This window comes from Aptenodytes patagonicus, chromosome 1, assembly GCF_965638725.1.
Source record: "Aptenodytes patagonicus chromosome 1, bAptPat1.pri.cur, whole genome shotgun sequence".
In the NCBI taxonomy this organism is placed as follows: domain Eukaryota; kingdom Metazoa; phylum Chordata; class Aves; order Sphenisciformes; family Spheniscidae; genus Aptenodytes; species Aptenodytes patagonicus.
In genome coordinates, this window is record NC_134949.1 from 202,421,428 (window position 1) to 202,440,543 (window position 19,116).

At 38.3% G+C, this 19,116-nt stretch overlaps 1 protein-coding gene across 5 annotated transcripts in view; it reads left to right on the forward strand.

Annotated features, from left to right (window-relative positions):
* Positions 1-961: 961 nt before the first annotated feature.
* The window catches only part of N4BP2L2 (NEDD4 binding protein 2 like 2), a 49,356-nt gene continuing 31,201 nt past the window's right edge, over positions 962-19,116 (forward strand). For all 5 annotated transcript variants that reach the window (XM_076364274.1, XM_076364275.1, XM_076364277.1 and 2 more), the window contains exons 1-5: positions 962-1,042; positions 3,626-5,094; positions 12,736-12,860; positions 18,141-18,229; positions 18,586-18,662. In XM_076364274.1, the coding sequence (XP_076220389.1) occupies positions 3,626-5,094; positions 12,736-12,860; positions 18,141-18,229; positions 18,586-18,662 (1,760 nt within the window). In that variant the 5' untranslated portion in view covers positions 962-1,042. The remainder of the gene's footprint in view (positions 1,043-3,625; positions 5,095-12,735; positions 12,861-18,140; positions 18,230-18,585; positions 18,663-19,116) is intronic.

Sequence of the window (19,116 nt, forward strand, 5' to 3'; positions counted from 1 at the left end):
AAATAAATGTTCCGATCCTCAGAACTCTACAGAAGAAAGTATTTTATCCTTAACAGAGCGGTCAGAGTAAGTTAATCTAGTACATGGATATACGTAACCCATTATAATAAATGTTCTCCCTTGTGGTTACAGCCAAAAAAATATGCTTTATTCAAATTAATGCAGACAAGCCTTATGTCTGGGCAAAATATGCCTGCGAAGTTTATTTCATTATTTAAAACAAAACAACCATCAGTTTTAGGAAGGTAGACCACACCACAGAAACCAGAGTCAAAATAAGGTGTGGGTACAGCAGAGGGCCCAAGCAGGAGAGTGGAAAAGCAAAACACAGCAAACACAAACAAGGCTGACGGCTGGAGCTTCTGCCCTCTGTTTTCAGTAGCTGAGATTTTTTCTTCCACCAAGAATAAAACACCAGATGTTTTAATACTGAGCTAGAGAAATAAGCTTGCCAATTTTACTGCGGTACAGCCAGCAGCCCCCGAAGCTGGGAAACGACGCGGGCGGCCTCTGCGCTCACAAATGTAAACCTCCCCGTGCGCTGAGAGAACAACCCCCAAAAGAGTTTAAAATGGCCTAAAACCCACTCCCCCGTGTTTGCTTAGATCATTTCCCTCCGGGGAGGAGGGAATGGGGTGGGGGGGGGGAAAGCCGCCCCATTCCGCTGGGGCAGGCGGCCACCGCCCCTCACAGCCCGACCCGCCCGGGCCGAGCCCCCGCACGCGCGCGGGTGCCTGATCGGCGGCCTATCCGTAACGCCTCCTTCCCGCTCAGTGACGGCACGGCACGGCACGGCACGGCACGGCACGGCACGGCACGGCACGGCACGGCACGGCTCCGCCCCTACCGGAGGTGGCTGCTGGGAGTTGTAGTCCGACGCCCGGCCGGGCGGAACTACAAGTCCCATAACAGCTGGGGGTTGCGGGGGTGAAGGGGCAGAGCGAGGGGTTGTCAGCGCTCCCCTCCCTTCCCCCCCCTCCGCCTGCCGGGAGTGCGCTGCGTGCCGAGGCGGCGGAAGACGGGCGGGCGCCTCTGCCTTGAGGTTGGTCTCCTCACCCGCTGTGGCTTCTGTTCAGCGGGGCCGGGAAGGCGCTTCTCCTCCTTGCCGCCGCCATCACCGCTGCCATCGACGTGTGGCAAAGAGGGGCCGTGGCCGAGTGCTCGGGTCGCCGCGGCCGGGCGGGGAGGGGGGCAGTGCGGGAGCGGCGGTGTTGGCGCACAGGAGCCGGCTTCTGAGGTTGTGGGACATCGGTGCCGGGCTGAGGGAAGCGTGTGTGGGGCGGGGAGGGGGGATGCCTTACCCTGGGCGGTAGGGAGCGGCTGACACACCTACCGGGAGTTGGGGCTGGCGGCTCCCTGCAGACGCGCCTTGGCCTCAGGCACCCTGCTCCCAGCGGCGGCCTTGCCGCCGCCATCCCGGTGTGGGAGCAGCGCCTGCTTCCCCCGGCTCTGAGGTGTGGCCTGCCTCGGTGTGGAGGACGCTGGCCTACATGCTTTGCCACCTCCGTACCCAGAACGAGGCGGTCACACAGGCAAAACCAAGCAATTCCCCCCATCTTTAAGTTCTACATATGCCTTCTTTTTCCATTTGGAAATTTATTGTACAGGTGGAGCTTAAGGCCATGAGTTACTTGGTTGAGACTCCTGGATGTTTGGCAGGTTAGTTAAAGTGGTAATTTAGTGTTGCAAGTGCCAGCCAAGTGAATCACATATGCCAGCTCAGGTTCAACACTTACAACCAGTTCTTGACAGAAATACGACAGGCCTATGCTTATCCCATTGAAGAGACAAGACTGTCACTTAGTTTGCGCTTTCTCAGTACATACTTGCTCTGTCCTTCCCAAGAATGCAGGTGGAAATGCTTTCACATGCAACTTCACTGTCCGAAAGGATAGTTAGAGAAAATCTGTTAAAGATTAGCAAGAAAGGATATTCCTGTGTGGGTCAGTCACAGAGCAGCATCCTCCATCATTAGAGAATATAGTTGTGCAGCAAGTGCTCACGTGCTCTCTGTTTTCATTCCATATCAGAATATGTGCTTTGCTTAAACACCATCCCAGAAGACAGATGAGGACATAGAGGCTAATAAAGCAACTTTTTTTATTCCAACCCTGGTTTTGAGTGAAGGTAGAGTAACATTTTTGTATAGATGAGGGATAGAGTCCCCGATTCATATGATGTCATTCTCTCTAATTTACACAAAAGAGGGACTCAGAAGCTGGAGGTATGCATAAAATGTGTACATCTTGAGAGGAGGAGAGACCATAGTACCCACAACATTGTTCCACCAATTCTGAGGAAGAGGGGTAGTTGCATGTCCATGTTTCTCCCCCTTCTGACATCAGTGCTGTCTTCCAAGTAGTAAAGTCAAATGTAAACAGTAAAATCTTCTTGGTTTAGACATTTGGAGACTGAGGATGGCAGAATTCTCTTCCTTTGGATAGTAGATGAGAAAGTACCCAGAGTAACACCTTTTCTTGTCAGTTTTGCAAGTGAACATGAGATGATAAACGTTACTTAAAAATCTTCCCTTAATACTACCTACAGATCCTTTTCAGATAAAGAAAAAAACTTAATTTCTTGTCCAGAATGAAGAGCATGTGACATTTTATTAATATTTGCTCCTAGAAAGTTGAAATGTTTACAGAAAGGAGTAGAATAAACCCTCTAATAGGAAAAATACTTTCTTTCTTGTTTGGTACTGTTTTTGTTTGGCGGGAGGGGTTTGCTGAATAAACTACTTGGCACTTGATTTATAATAAAATGACTATTTCTTTTTATTGCGTTCTATCTAGACCTCTGGAATACAAAGGAAAATCCAAGTAATTCTAACTAATAGTTAGATGGATAATGGCATGACTGCATGTCATGGTGGTCAATGCCATCTTGCTTTGTTTTTAATTGCTCTCATCTCTGAATCTTTCTGGAACTTATTGGCTCATTCTTAGATTGCAATCTGTTTGGGGCAGGGATTGCTTTTTTTGTGTTTATTTTTAGAAAACATGCAACCAAGTGGTCTTGGTCCCTAACAAAGGTCTCTAGTTGTTCCAAAACCAGAAACATAATAACAGATTGCAGATTTAATTTTAAGTCTTATTTGACTAGTACCAAATTATAAATGCCATCCAGCATCTGTTTGATTGGGGTTAAATGAATTAGTTGAGTTCAGTTCGTGCCACAGAAAATAATCCTTGTGATTGAAGTATTTGTATTTTTGTTGGTCATATTAGTAGTGATGCCAGGCATCAGTTTGTGCATTGGAAATTGGCACATGTTTATGCTGTAAAAGATTTGTAACACTTGGCAGATTAACATAGGTCAATAAAGAACAGAGGTTGTTGATGTAATTAATTTTTCAAATATTCACATTTAAAACCATTATTTGTAAATTATTTAAGATATATCATAAAATGTGACTGCTAGACTGGTACAGCAGTAATGTATTTCTTTGCTAAAGATGTGCAATAATGCGGCAATTTTGTTTAAACAAGAATTCCAGTAGGTGATGTCTGCTTTTCTTCTGGTTGAGTACGTTTTAGTTGTGACTGTGGAGGGTCTGAGGATGCATAGCATAGGCCTGAATAACTTCTGCTTTTTTATAATAATGTATTAATTTTTTTCTAAGATGCTTCATGCTGAAAGTAGAGTAAGGCTCTTGGAGTGTCAGGATGAAATCACAATTGAACCATGTTCCAAAAAAATGAAGTCAACAGAAGGGGCTTACGAGAAGCTCTCTGATGATGACAACCAAGGTATTCAAGAGGAAGTGGACACTGAGAGAACATCAAATGATTTGATGCCAGCGTTTGCATCAGATAACCAAGGGCAACATGAAATGCAGAAGCAAGAGAAAATACCTACTGGTATCTTGGGAACACTGAATGAAGAGCTCCCTGAATATAATCTAGTGCTTAGTCAGCCAATTGATTCAGAAACTGTGCAGAATGTAAATCTTTCATTTGCATCAATAAATGACACTAAAGTTGAAGAAAAGAAAGGCCCTTTTATTACAAACAGTGCTGGTGAAGATAATATTAGAAATAGCAGTACATCATTCTCAGTAAATAGAAATGCATCAGATGAAGAGTTTTTTACAAGCAAAGAATTTATCGGACCGATTTACAAGCCTGCCGAAAGTAACAAACAGGACAAATCTGGCAGTTGCAATGAACGTAAAAGCAGCGAGGGAGATCAGAATGAATTGGATGAAAACGGAGCTAAAAGAAAGGAGGCAAAGAAGATGCAGACTATTTCTTCTGCTGTACCAGAAATAGATGATGAACTAGACCAGTTCTATAAAGAAATTCACCAGCTGGAAAATGAAAATTTAGATACTAATTTTCAGGAAAAAGAAACTGAAACTTCTCAGGAACAATACTCTCCATATAACTGTAGTCAAACGTCGCAAGAGGATTATCAACACGTATTGTTGGGCAGCCCACAACCATTTTATGAGAATGGACAGTGTTTCTTTGGGGAACAGAACAGTCAGAAAACAAGCAATGAGCAGCAGTTTGTTGTGGAAACAAGTGGCTGGAAAGCTGAAAATACCTTTAATGGACAAGTAGATTCTAAATATTGGAACTACTCAGTGCCTGAATTCAGACCTGCTTGGCAGTTAACAGAGTCTTTCATAGTACCTCAGGGACCTCTTCCTCCTAGATGCAACTATCAATCGCATTTTCAGATACTTAATTCCCTACCACAAAAAACAAATGTTCTCCCTTCTCAGAATGGTGAACTTTCTTACAAAAATTATCATGGTTACTATGGAAATACTGATATCAACAGTCATGGTCCATTGCTTGATCAAAGTACCAACTATGCTGGTCATATTGATATCCATACTACTCAGGTTTTCAGAAATGGAAATAATGACCAGAATGGACTCCGAAATAATGACCAGAATGGACTCCAAAATAATGGTTTCTGTGAAACCAGAGAAGAGTGTTGGAAGGATCCAAAAGCTGACAATACAGAAGGAATGCACAGCTTTTCTTCCTTGCAGTTACCTGGAGAAAGGTTCGGTTGTTCACAGAAATTGCTCCTAATCTTAAGAGGCCTACCTGGTTCAGGGAAATCAACACTTTCTCGGTAAGTAAAGAGTTAAAGCTTGGGAAGCTTATTCAAATAAAAATTTTTAAGAATTTAAAAAAAAAAGATATCTGTAAACACTTGGCAAACTTTGGTATTTGTAAATTAGGCTATTAAAATGCAGTAATTTTTACTTAATGAGAACATATGACAGTAAATATAAAAAAAAAAAGAGGGTTTTTTGTCTCCTTTAGAGTTTTGATGAACAGGAGCTGTTTTATGTTAAATTTAAAATGTACTGTATCCATTAAATTGTATAATCTCTTATTCTGAAACTTTCAGGTGTACTAGTATGGGATGGTCTGCCTCTTTTTTTTTTTATTCTTAAATTCCTTCATTTAAAAAAAAATCTTCTGTCTAATCTAGCAGCATTAATTTGACTGAACCAGAAGTACTTTTTTATGCCTATGCAAAAATCTTCAAAGAACATTAGAAGAATTTTGCTACTCTGAAAATACTTAATTTGTTTTCAGTGTGTTTATGAAACTGAGCATAATCTCATTCCCTTTTTTTCATACTATGGTCTGTCAACTTCTCTGTTTATTTGTGAACAACACGCAAGAAAAGTATTATTTTCAGTTAAAAATATATTTGTTGAAGTCTGACAGGTTAAAAGTGAGTACCACCTCCAGCTTGGGTTTTCACCTTTTTTTTTTTTTTGGCCTAGTTTAAAAAGCACGTAAGTCGACATAGAGCACAGACATTATCTGTGTTAAGTGAAAATAGGTTTCTCTTGCATACAAAGAAAAAAAAAGTTGTTACTATACCAGTACTTACTGATTGAGCTTCATCCACAAACTGTACATCACAAATTGGATGTCTTCTGTGGTTATCTTCTGTTGTATGCTAGGAGTCTATTAAATAGGGACAGTGATCATGTTCTTTGTTTTATGTATAAAGGCATAACCTTGCTGCTTTTTTTTTTTTCCCTGATGTTTAGGAGACTGTGATCTCCATATCATAGAAAAATACCTATTGGAAATCTCTAGCTTACATATTTGTATAATTTTAACTATAACATTGTCTAGTTACTGAGTGCTCTGTTTTGCAAACCTGCTTTTCTGAAGCTGCATGAGCCTGTGTGGGTATTATTACAATAATTTCTTTAATATATGAAAGCAACACAGAAGATTAGAAATAAAAAACCCTATGGAAAAAATGCTGCCTCATTCAGTGCAGGAATTGGGTAATACTTAATGTGAAGATACCTAATAGAATAGAATATTTTGTTTTCTGTGTTTTGTGTGCTGAATTGTCTTTGAATCTTTCTCCAAATATGTTGTTATTTGAAAGATTCTAAATATCTTCAGGTTTTTGTGAACACATATTCTTGCTTTTTTCATCTCTTGCTAGTGAGATCAATTACTGATTTCATTTAATAGACGGGAAAGTGGGCACTATGAGATCAAGGTCAAGAATAGTCACCAAATTTGGGTGCAGAATTTGAACTGCTTGGGACTTGTTTTTCAGTGTATTCAATTATATGCAGTTTCATATGTTCAAAGCTTGGTTGCAATTGTTAATTCCCATTAAATCATGTCTGAAGGTCTCAGGTACCTGGTGGCGAGGGGGAACCCGGAATTAATGTCTGCCTATGAGGAAAATATATGTATTATTAATTAAGTCATTACTAATATAAGTTGACTATGTTTGTGTGTGTAACATCATAGACTTCTGCAGTGTAGACTAGGACAGCAAATACAGTCTTCTGATGTCGTATTAGTACCCACAGGTATCTTTGCAGGCTTGGCACCTTTAGCACCTGCAGACAAACTTCTGCGACTTGTGCTAGCAAAACGACTGTGAAGGAAAAGCAGAAAACTGACATCATCTGTGCGGATCAGCACTAGAAGGGAATGAGGTGCATCTTGCAAGCATGAAATGACAGCAGAGCAGTAGTGAGACCCAGGAGTCTTGAATTCCTATCTGCGTTTTATGCGAAGTGAGGGTTTGTAAGTACAGGCACTTTTCCTCCTGCTCCCAAACTTGACCCATGTCTGTCCTGAATCTTCCACTGAAGTCTGTGTCTTGTTTTGACTCTTCCATGTCAACTGCTTGGAATCACAGGCATGTTTTTTGGAAGAGGCTTCTGGAGGTCAACTAGTCCGTCGTTCTGCTTGGAGCAGGTCTGTCACCATTGTTGGATCAGATTAGCTGTGTCTTTGTCTTGAAAAAGCTACAAGTACAGAGATTCCGCAGTCTCTCCAAACTATTCTGGTGCAGTACTACCCTTGTAGTAAAGAAGGTCTTCCTAATCTCCAAACTGAAGTTCCCAAGCCATAATTTGTCTGTGTTCTCCTGTGTTATACCATGTGCTGTTACCTGGTAGAATCTGGCTCATCATCTTTGCAGTTTCTCTTCAGGTAAGGGGATAGGCTTAGTCACTGTAATAGGCTAATATCAGGTGGCCTTTTACTTTCATTGCCAGGCTAAACAAGCCCAGCTGCTATTAACCTCTCCTCATAGGTCGTATGCCCTTAGCCATCTTGGTAGCCATCTGTTCAACCCTTTCATGGTTTTCAGCATGTCCTTTGAACTGGGAAGCCCTAAACTGGACACAGTGTTTCAGAACTGACCGCACAAGAGCCAGGTAGAGTGTGGATGATACCTTCCATTGATCTACTGGCTGCATTTTCTCTAATAAAGCCCAGCATGTGGTTTGCACTTCTTTTGATGAGAGCACACCATTTGCTGATCTCTAGTTTGATGTCCACTGTAATCCTCAGATCCTTTTCAGCAGAGCTGCTGAACCAGTCGCTTTCCATCCTGTACTGATACTTAGGTTTCTTTTTCACCAGTTGCAGAATTTTGTGCTTTTCCTTGTTGAGCTTCATGATGTTTTGCTTAGTCCGGTGCTCAAGTTTCTCAGTGTCCTTCTGGATAGAAGCCCTACTGTTCAGTATGTCGGGCATCACTACTAGTTTGGTGTCACCTGCAAGTTCTCTGCCTCATCATCCAGGTTAACAATGAAGATACTGAAAAAATTGGTCCTGCTATCATCCCTTGCTGTACTCTGCTTGTTACTGACTGAGACATGATGTCAGAAGCCTTGATAATTTCAAAGTATGCTACATTCATCACTGTCATCATCCACAAAGGCAGTTGTTTCATCAGAGAGTGCATTCTGGTCAGTAAAGAATGATTTGTCTGTTGCAAAATCCACATTGACTCTTCCTGATTACCTTCATTTCCTTCACATGTTTGGAAATAGATTCTGAGAGGATGCACTCCATTGTCTTTCCAGGAACTGGATGCAGGTTAGGGGACCATTTTAGTTTTGAAGAAAAATTAAGGCAGGATTTGTGTGTGTGCACGCTTGCACTGGAAAAAAATGTTTGCTGACTAGTTAAAATGAGCATTTTGGTTTCAAGATGAGTTTCGTATGTCGAGCTAATATCTTCTATTAGATCAGATAGCATGTCTGGAAAAAGTAGGTGAGCTGCTTTAATTTCACTGCCCTACTATGTTCAAAGCTGGGTGTTCAATTGCAGGGAAGGTTTAGGGTGAAAAAGCTGGATTACAGCAGTTGGATAGTACCACTACTCATTTCAGGCATGTGCACATGTTGATGCTGACTGATCTGTAATTTGACTCTCTTACTAGAAATGTATTTATCTTACTTCTTTTCTTTCTCCATCTCTCAAAAGTGGAATATCATCTCTTTGTGGGTTTAGATAGTAATGATGCTTTCTTTGCACAGATGTACTTTTTGTTCTTACTGTTTCCTAGTTCATGAGCCTGGGATAAATTTTATTTTCAAATACATGTTAGAAATATGTGAATTATTCCATATGACATCAACAAGTATGTGTTTTAAATTTTACAAGTTTAAATACTATGAATTCTGAAAGAGGTAGTGGTCAGGCTTTTAAAATGTTATGTTTTATGATTTAATTTCACAATTTAGAAACAGGCCACAATCATTGCTGTAATAATTGAAGTTTCAGTTCATAAACGGATTACTTTGTGATAGCTTGTGTGTTGTGTATAGGGTAAGGGTTCTGTTACTCTGGCCTCTCTGGTAGTCACTTTGCCTTCCCAAATTCTGTAGTTTTAGGACTATTCTTGCAAACATAGTTTACTGTATTAAATCTGTTACATCAGTTATATAGGTTCATAAATAAATTGTGGTGTATTCTGAACTTCAAGGAATAATAACAAAATATTTCAAGAATAAACTTTGTTGATGCGTTTGCAAGATGCCCGAACAACAGAAGAATTTGAGTAAGTGAATTATTCTCCAGAACACTGAGCAGAGTCAGTTCCTAGAAATAAAAATAAAAATGAATACCCCTTTAGTCCCGTTAGTGTTGATTCATCAGCTCATATATATTCCTACAGAAACCTGATAGTCAGGCTACTAGGAGCTGTAGGGATGTATCTGTCTACTCAGCTAGTAGAAGAATCCCAGTTATTATTTGCTATCTCTTTTATTAAGGCAGATGGTCCTTACTCTGAGATGTTTGTATATACATTCAGCACACAAAAAGTGAGTGTGGAAGATGGATCCAGTTTTTCTAGCATTATTAATTGGCAAATGTAGCATACTGTAAATAAGAAAATTGGGCCATGTTGAAATCATGGCCAAGTAACTTAATGAATATAAATTCCTGTTAAATATTTTATATAAAAGAGGAATAGATATGAAAAAATGCTATTGTGCATGGTGTATGATTTACTGGTGCCATTTTATCTACTTAGAACAAATACAGGCTTTGAATCCTTCTGTGCTCTCCTAAACCAGTGTAATACACATCCTACTAAAAGACATAGGCTCTAACAAAAATAATTATTGAACAATGTCCAAAAAAAGTGGCTGTACTCCTGGTGTCTCATGCTCTGCTTTCTGAAATAGCATTGCTATTTATCCTGAGGTAACCTTAATACTCTGGAAAAGGGAGAAAGCGCAAGAAGGAAAAAACAGCTTGTATGCAGCTTTGATCATGTTACTTGACAGTTGCATCATTAGTAGTTTCTTCTGGTCCTCAGTAATCTGAAATTTGTTGTTACAGATATCTGTATTTTAAAAGTAAAAATAACCAACAACAGAGTTGTGGGACAATAAATGTGTAGGAATGTAAGTTAATATGTAATACAGTGTCCCAGTCTTTAAACTATGATCCATAACAGGTCTGTTGTTGGTGACAGGTGGCAAAACATAGCAAATGCCTTGTGTAGGAATTAAACTTAAGTACCTCTTCCTGCAGATATATATAGGAAAGCTTGGTAACTTAGAACTAACATACATTTGTTCCTCTACATTATTTGGGATTTGGCTGGTTCTTTTCTGTTCCTGCCACCTCAGCAGTAGTGCATCCCACATACTGCTAGTGCAGTTTGGGTTTTGTAGCCTTTGGGTACATTGCCTATTTCTGAGATGGAATAGTTGTCTAAATTTCCATAGGACAGTGATATCCGAGTGTTGCAATGGGCTATAAATGCTCCATGGCCCTAACTGGCTGTTTTCTATTTTCAAATTTAAATATGCTATAGAAAACAAAAATAGTCAAGGAGGTTTTGTAATCGCACTTACTCTGTAGATCAGACTTTAAACAGAATTGTACTATTGTCTCAGTTTTACAAGGTTTTCCTTTAAACCCCAATTTCCAAGGACTTTCTGAAAATAAAGTTTACATTTGGCAGAATGGGGATTGCTTATTAGGATGGATTAATGTGGATTTGATTTGACAGAGATTCTGATGTTACTGATCAACCAGCAGTTAATTATGCCCTGTAACTTTGCTATAATCAGTTTCTCTGACTCACAGATATTTGTTGGCGTGCCTGGGCAACATATACGATGAATTTTAGTTAAATCCAAAAGTCAGCTCTATGATGCTTCTAGAAGGTTTGACTATGGCATTTCATGACAATGCAATTACAGAATTCTAGAAAAGCTTAATGGATTTTTGTAGCATTCCTACATCACCCATTACAATAACTTCTGTAATTAATAAACATATTATCAGTAATATAAAATATTACAACACAGAGTAAAAATAAACATGTTAACAGTGAACATCACAACTGTGTCCCTCTGCATTCCCCTTTTTACCCTCATTGGCTTCCCCACAGCGTCTTCTATTGTTTGCTAAAGCATACTTAAATTTCTCCCGTGATCTTTAATGATAGCTGTGCAAGAAGCAGAATGTCATGCAACTTATTCTAACCTACAAATGAAGTAAACTTCTAGCCAGTAAAATATTTACGTTGCTTGGAAATGGCAGGCCTAAAATACTGGGTAAATGTGAAATTTGCATTGTAATCTTTTTCTCTTTTTTTATCTTTATGGATTCTAATTTTAATCTCTGCATTTTATCCATTTGTTTACAAATTTGTTTTGCTTTGGTTTGTTTGTTTTCCCCTCATAAAAAGTCATAGTATTTTTGAGAGAATATTCTGTCAGATTGTGTTGAAATTGGTTTATATGTCCAGAAGTCACCGTGGAATGGCATTGCCTTAAGAAACCAAGCTAAAACACTCTAATCAAGTGGTTTAAGTGATTGGAGAAGTGATTGTTTTTCTCCTGATTTGAAGTAATGCATGCAGGGATAGTAAAAGGCATGATTTTCCTATCACCCTGTTAGCACTAAAGTATGAATGATAGGGAAAAACAACATAATTCCCTGATAGAAACTGAGATAAGAAAAAATTCTGTCTTAAATTTCTTGTCATCTATTAGACTGAAACTACAGTTCTACAAGATGTGGTAACCCATCTAGCAGGTTACTGCTGCTCAACCAGGGGAGGTCTCCATTGCTACTTAGCCACTTTTAATGCATCACCTTTTGGGGCCTTTTCTTAAATAGGCTCAACTGCTAAAGCTTCAGAAAAGTAACCCAGGGGAAAAAAAAAAGAGAGAAAAGGATTGCTTTCTTCTGAGTATGAATTCCAGTGGCTTACAGATCCAGTGAGTGACAGAGTTGATGAGAAAATAGAGGCAATTAAGACTGTGTCGCCAGGATTGGGGGAGAAGACATAGAACTGCAATAGAAGAATATAGGATCTTGAAGGAATGTGGACACTCTTCTGTAATCCTGACTTTCATTAGTAGGGCAATCTTGAAAGTTTATTGTGCTCTCTTACTTTTTCCTGAAAATAGGGAAATTGCTGTAAACATTAGTAGTTTTCTTTTGCTGTTCCTGTTTGACCCATGTTATATGTGCAAGCAGCATGGGCAAAGGCCAGAAGAGGGCATGTTGGGAGTTTAAGGTGCTGAAAAAGGATTTAAACATCCAGTTCATTTCTCAGCTGCATCCAGATTCCTCATGATCAGATTGGTTTCTAGAGATAATTCCAAATGAGAATTGATATGGAAAATGTTAGTAAATACATTAAATTACTATGAGGTACTTGGAACTTACTGCAATATAACCATAACTTAGATGGGTACAAACATCTCTTGGGGATGGAGGAGAAGAAACCACAAATACAGAAATAGTAGAAAGGAGGGAAATATATTGCTTTAATTTGGATTAGAATTACTGGTAATACATATGAGTGTACCTGTTTGAAGTTTGCAGCAAGCTCAGAAATAGGGCACAGTTAAATTTATTTTAGTTATATTTTTTCCTGTGTCTTTTTTTTTTCTATCTGAAAAATAAAAGTTAAAATATTTTTGCGTTTTCCTCTGTTTAACAGTATTCTGCTTGGTCAAAGTCGTGACGGCATTGTATTCAGCACTGATGATTATTTTCGTCAACAAGATGGATATACGTATAATGCTGCTCAGCTTGGTGATGCCCATGACTGGAATCAGAAGAGAGGTTTGAATGCATAAGAGGAATCCTATTAAATTATGCTTATATTTAGAAAATAGAAGTATAACATAATGTGCATGTGTGTTAACAGTCTATATGAAAAGGAGTATGTATATATTTTAGTACAGGGTGTAGAGAAGTAAATCTTTCAAGTATTCTTTATATTTTAATTAACGTATATGTACACGTTAAATTTTGAACTCATAGAAGGTTCAGAGTTAAAAATAGAGATTCTCCTCTTTGTGCTATGACCTGCTGATTTGTTACATTTGATACTAATATCTTGGTGGTAGAATTTAACCTTTTTAATGCTGGCAACAGCAGAGTATCCTATTTTTTTCCAGTATCTTTCCTGATCTGAGGTTCATCCAAAATTTATGGAAGAGTTTTTCTGAGAAAGATTTTAGTTCACTTGTGTAGATTAACAGCTTTGATAAGTCATCTTTCGTAATACCTAGCAGTGTCCAAAGGTTGGGTATAATTGGTAGATACCTGGGGTAAGAAGGGTAGCAGACAGATTCTTGCTCTTTCTGTAGCAGTTTCCTAAGGATCTCGTTATCTGTTTGGTCTGCTCCAAGGAGTGGACAAACTGAACAACTCCATTGCCTGTGTATGCAGGTTACTCTCTGTGCTGCAGTGTCTCAAGCAGAAGCTTCCTTTCTGTCTAGAGGACTACTTCTTTGCATCAAAAGACACAGAGGACCAAGGAAAAAAAAATACTCTCCCCTTTCCTCCACTCCTCCCCCTAATCCGAATTTATGATACACTGTATGAACAGTGAAGGAATTTTTTAGAGCAACCATTAGAATATCAATTATAAAGAGCACTTTTGAGGTTGGAGTGCAGCAATAAAATACTTTGAATGAACTTCCCAGTAGGAGCCTAAGGAGCAGAAGAGTTGATAAGGTAGTAGTTTATGGATGAGAGGGCTCAGCACTTCACAATTCTAAGACCACCAAACAATTCTCACTTGATAATGGCTTCTGGCTGTTTCTGACTAGACGTTAAGATCTCTCTAGTTCTGTATCACTTAGTTACACAGTGTTTTTGATAACCAGAACAGTATGTAATTTAGTTATTCGGTGATTTTTGATAGCAAGAACAAGAACAGCTGTGCCGTGTTGTATAAAACACCCCCACTGCGAAACATTTGCCAGAATAGCTTTGGGTTGAAGTTATACTGAATTCTTCCCTCCTGCTTTGACTAGATAGAGCTCTCTGCCTTGAAGTATTTCAGAAGCTCTTGGTTTCATTTGTGTGTGGATCCTTGAAATCCATGAAACGAGAACTTCAGGGGAATGATAATCCTGATAGTTGGGATTCTTGTCTGATGAGTAGGTCTAGGTTAAAGTTTCATATAGATTATATCAGCTGCATAAGTTATTTATATATTTGCTAATATTCGTATGACAACATATTCAGCTAGAGCTTTATAATTCGCATGTCAGAATTATGGAGAAGGCAAAAATTTACTTTCTTCACAAATCAGAAAATTATTCTGTTAAAAATATCCTCCCTCCCCCCATTTTTGGGGAGGGAGTGAACCTATAATATAGTAAGTATGAGAAAAAAAATAGTGACAAGTGAGACCCATTAGGGAAAAAATAAATTTGTTTTAGATGAACAGAATTTCAAACTCTCAAATGTTTATAAAACAGTGAATTACATACCCTTGATACTAAAACACATACACATTTAATGTGAAGGTTGTAAGGTCAACTGCACAAATATTAGGAAACACTAGAATTAATTTGCCACTGCTACTTTAATTGTGAAATCAGTGTCACTCTTACAGGGTTTTAGGCCCTTTAAATTCACTTTTGTGGCTTTGCTAAGTGTCTCCTATTTTAGTTCATCCTGCCACTTCTGCTGGAACTTTTGGCTGTTTTTAACATTGTTGACATGACAGATCGAGTTGGGGTTTATTTGCTTTTTAAACTCTGTTTTTGTTTGGTTTGGTTTTGACAGTGGCTAATAAAATTAATTAATTAGTAACTTTTTTACTTTTAAACAAAACTTCATCTAAGGTATTACATCAGCACACTTAAGACTTAGATGCATAGTTAAAACAAAATGGTAGAATACCTAAGTGGGTTGTAGCCATAATACAATCTTCCTTCACAAGCTTTTGTAAATTAATGATGGTCCCATTATCTTCATTACAAAATTGGCTATTCTCTTGCTACCTTTATGAATCTTTTCTGAAATGCAGAAATGAGGGAAAAATCCCGAAATATGTCAGCCTACTGCTTTGACTTTCTAGATTCGGGTTTCAGAAAGATCATTTGTGCCAGGTTAATGAAGCCAGGGCAATATATTTTTAATTTTTTTATAGCTTTTTCCATTGATTCTTAGTGCTCTGTTGGAACATATTTTATCTTTGCTTTTTTCCTCCCTTCCACCTACAAAGTTACTTCCCAGCCTGTTCATTTAATCTCTTCCCATTGTGTGGATTGATTTCCGTCAAGATAAATCCCTAGTTCTCTCCAATAACTTAGGGTTTTTCTTCCTTCAGATCCCTGCTTCATTCAGTGTACAGATTGAGCAGTGTTCACTAAATGGGCAGGTATTCAACAGATGTATTTTTTTAATCCTCACACTCATTGTTGATCTCGCTTTTCATTTAATGCATACTATTTTAACTTTGTTTAATGGAACATTATTAATTCTTCTAGAAACTTTTTTGTATGAGTGTTATTTTAGTATTTCGAGCTTCAGATATTTCAGTTCTTTCATCCAGTTCATCATCTTAACTTTCCTGTGAGCACTAGTGGTGTTATATTCTGAATTTTTCATTGGCAAGCTAAGGCACAGTTGCTAAAAACATCTTCCTATTTTGGATGCCAAACATAGCAATTTAGATATTTTCTTCAGGGTATGTAGTAGTAATTAAACTTCATATATTCAGAATAAATTTTCACTGTCTTCATATTCAGATGAGTTCATATCACTTCTGTAAATGATACCTGTAACTTTGGAAATTGGGCAGCTAGGAAATGAAGATCATGCAAAGTAGCAGCCACCTGGACAGAGGTGAGATGATATTCAAGCACATTCACCAAAAGATGATCCTTCTGCCTTTGCAGTCATCCTGACTTACTCATTATTTATCTCACAATTACCTCAAAAAAAAAAAAAAAAAAGAAGAGGAATGCTTGGGTCATGCTGATGATCTGATATATACCCCAAATTCAACTACAGAGTAAGTCCATCACGTGCTGAAAGAGATAGGGGTATGTGGGAGGAAATAGTGCACAAACGCATATTTAAGGACAGTATGGTAATACATATGCCCTATAATTACTACACACCCAGCCTTAATTCAGGTGTTTCCTAAAGTTCAGAGTTCTGCTTTGCAACCATAATGCTTTTTTTTTTTGCTTTTGCACCCTTTCTGTGTCTTTTAAAAGAAGGACTGAATCCTTGCTCTTTTCCTGCAAGAATTTTGAAATGTGAAATTCTTGATGTGTTTGTGGCTCACATTGCTTAAAACTAACTAAAAAAATATTTTTTTCTTGGCTTCAATGTGCAGCATCAGAGCAGTTGATTTTTAATTTTTTTTTAAATGGAATTCATCTTCACAATGCTTCTGTAAAATAGATAAGGAATTATTGTTATGTTTTTACTGATTAACTGAGGCACAAAGAAGCTGAGGAATAGATTTTATAAAAGCCTTACATTCAATTGTAAGATGCTTTAGAGTAGTTGTAGGAGGAGTTGAGGAACCTTCTTCATGAATCTGATAATCATAAGTTGGAAATCTGCTTCTCCATCTGACTTAGTTTCAGGCTGCAAAAAGAACCTCATTTACTGATTCATGCCCAAAGTAGTTCTTTTCTAAAGATGTATAAGTTGTGTCCCTTTCTGAAAAGAATGGCAAAGGCCTTGCTTTCAAAATAAAAAGGTGAAGGAAGTTAAAACAGTGAAAATTCAGGTAGCCCATTTGTCCCAAAAGTGGGATACTCAAGTACCCTCTCTAGGTACTCTCCTCTTCAGGAGTTCCTTCTGAACTTCTGGTAAGAATAGCTTAACTGCTGTCCCGGTTTGTATAAAATGGAGGTGGATATCAAGCTGATAAGGGTATAGAACTTGAGTGTTTCACTTCCTTGGGTAAGTCTCCTGTGTAGCATTATGTAGAAGCTGAATGTCATAATCATGCTGTCTAGATTTGCTCAAAAAAAGTGGTTGTGCAATGTTGTTTTTTTCAGGGACAGATCCTAGTAATGTGAGTTAGGAGTCCTCTGAGAATGCTTTCTGGACTGTGTGAGGGATTTAGAAGAATGCCTGATCTCAAGATCAAAGTTAGGTTTAGGCATAAGATAGATGCTTAACTGATTTATCAAAACTAAAGCAGTCTTGGGCTTATGAAGAGATACCATTTTAGGCATCAGGGTAACATTAAAATGTTTTCTGTGCTGTGGAGCTGATGAATCTCAGGTAGCCATCAGATTTGGGTGTTTTGTTCCCTAAACTCCTCCAACCAATCGCGGTTCTGCACTATAATCTCTAGGATGCTTCTGCTGGGTAAGAAGCAGTATAGTCTTGCTGGTCCAAAGTTAAAAGCACGCTGCTGCGTAAGTGTCCTGCCAAACAAATTGCATCATGGCTGTGCTCTGTCTGTCTTTCCATCAATAAAGATGCTAATTTGGATGTCCCTTCTTATCAGTTGCTGTTTTGTAGAACTCGGAAGCAGCTTATTATTCCTGAAGCTTCTGCCCTCTTTTGGATTTGGTAGAAATTGGCCAATGAGTTCAAACATTATTCGAGCGGAGATAGCATGGTTGTAATTTTTTTTAATGGATCTCAGAAATATTTCAGATATGTGATGTCTTTCTGTGAAGATCACCTATTTCTCAGCATTTTGTTGGAGAAAAACTGCAATACCTAACCACAGGTCTCAGTTATGAATGCACCATGTGTTATCTGGCAGGGCTGGTAAAGCTGGAACCAGGATATGGTTTCATGCCGGGATCTCTATACTCGGCAGGCCACAGACTTTGAGCAGTTCTGTTGTGTTGCTTTGACTTCTACACTTCCCATTTACCCCTTTGCATCAATTCACCACCACCTCTTTTTGTGTGCCCTTCACTTAATTTTTCTTACCTTCTTGCTTCTACTTCTTTCCATTCCTGTCTCTACCTTTCAGTGCTTTTATTCCTTTTCTTAGAATAGTGTGTTTCAGTCAGACTAGATTAGTGCAAAAGACATCTGGAACAGCTTGTTTGCATTTACCATTTTATTTGAGTTACATAGTTGTTTATTAACTTGCACTATTTTTCATTGCAGCAAAGCAAGCAATGGAGCAGGGAAAATCTCCGGTTATAATAGACAACACTAATACTCAAGCGTGGGAAATGAAGCCATATGTGGAAGTGGTAGGTTTTGTTGTGTGATTATATCATCTGTTATAACTTTTCAGACTTACCTTCACATGTGATAAGTTCGTCTGTTTTGTCCAGAAACATTTTCCTTACTCAAGTTTCTAACAAGAGACTGCTTATTGATACGATCAGTAATTGGTATGGCAATAGTTCAGACCAATTTAAGGATTGACTTGATCTAATCTGCTTAGCCTGGAATGAAAGCTAAGGCGGGTTGGGGGTAAGTGAAATTCAGCATGCTACCGCTGCAGAGTTATCTACATCTGTTTATTATACTGGTCTATAAACTTTTTGTTGCATTTTATGTAATAATGATACACATATCACACATTTTTCTTTGCTTGCTGCAGGCTCTAGAAAAGGGATACAGAGTGGAGTTCCATGAGCCAGATACTTGGTGGAAGTTTGATCCTGAAGAATTAGAAAAGTAAGGTTTATATTACAGAAATCATTGTACTTATATATATAGACAGATAAATATGCACATGTATATATATATGTAGTACGTTATATTTTATTCAGTATCTTATTTCTTTAAATACTTAACTACTAGTATAAAATGTATTTTATTTAAATAGGCATTTTGAGATATACCTTTAAATGGAAGTGTTATGGATAAACAAACAGACAAGTAAGTAGAGGTCCTGTCTTGTTGGCCCAAAAAGTCGATGTTAAAATTTTGTTGGACATGAGTAGAAAAATGATTGACCCCTGTTAGAATCGCTGCTATTATAATGAATAATTATTCTGAAAAATTGGTGCTACAAAATGCTGACAGCAAGAAATAGGTAGAAGAGAAAAAGAAATTACGCATTTTGCAAGGAGTGCATCAATATAAGTGCTTTGTTTTGTCTACTTTTATAGATGTCTTAGTGTCAAAG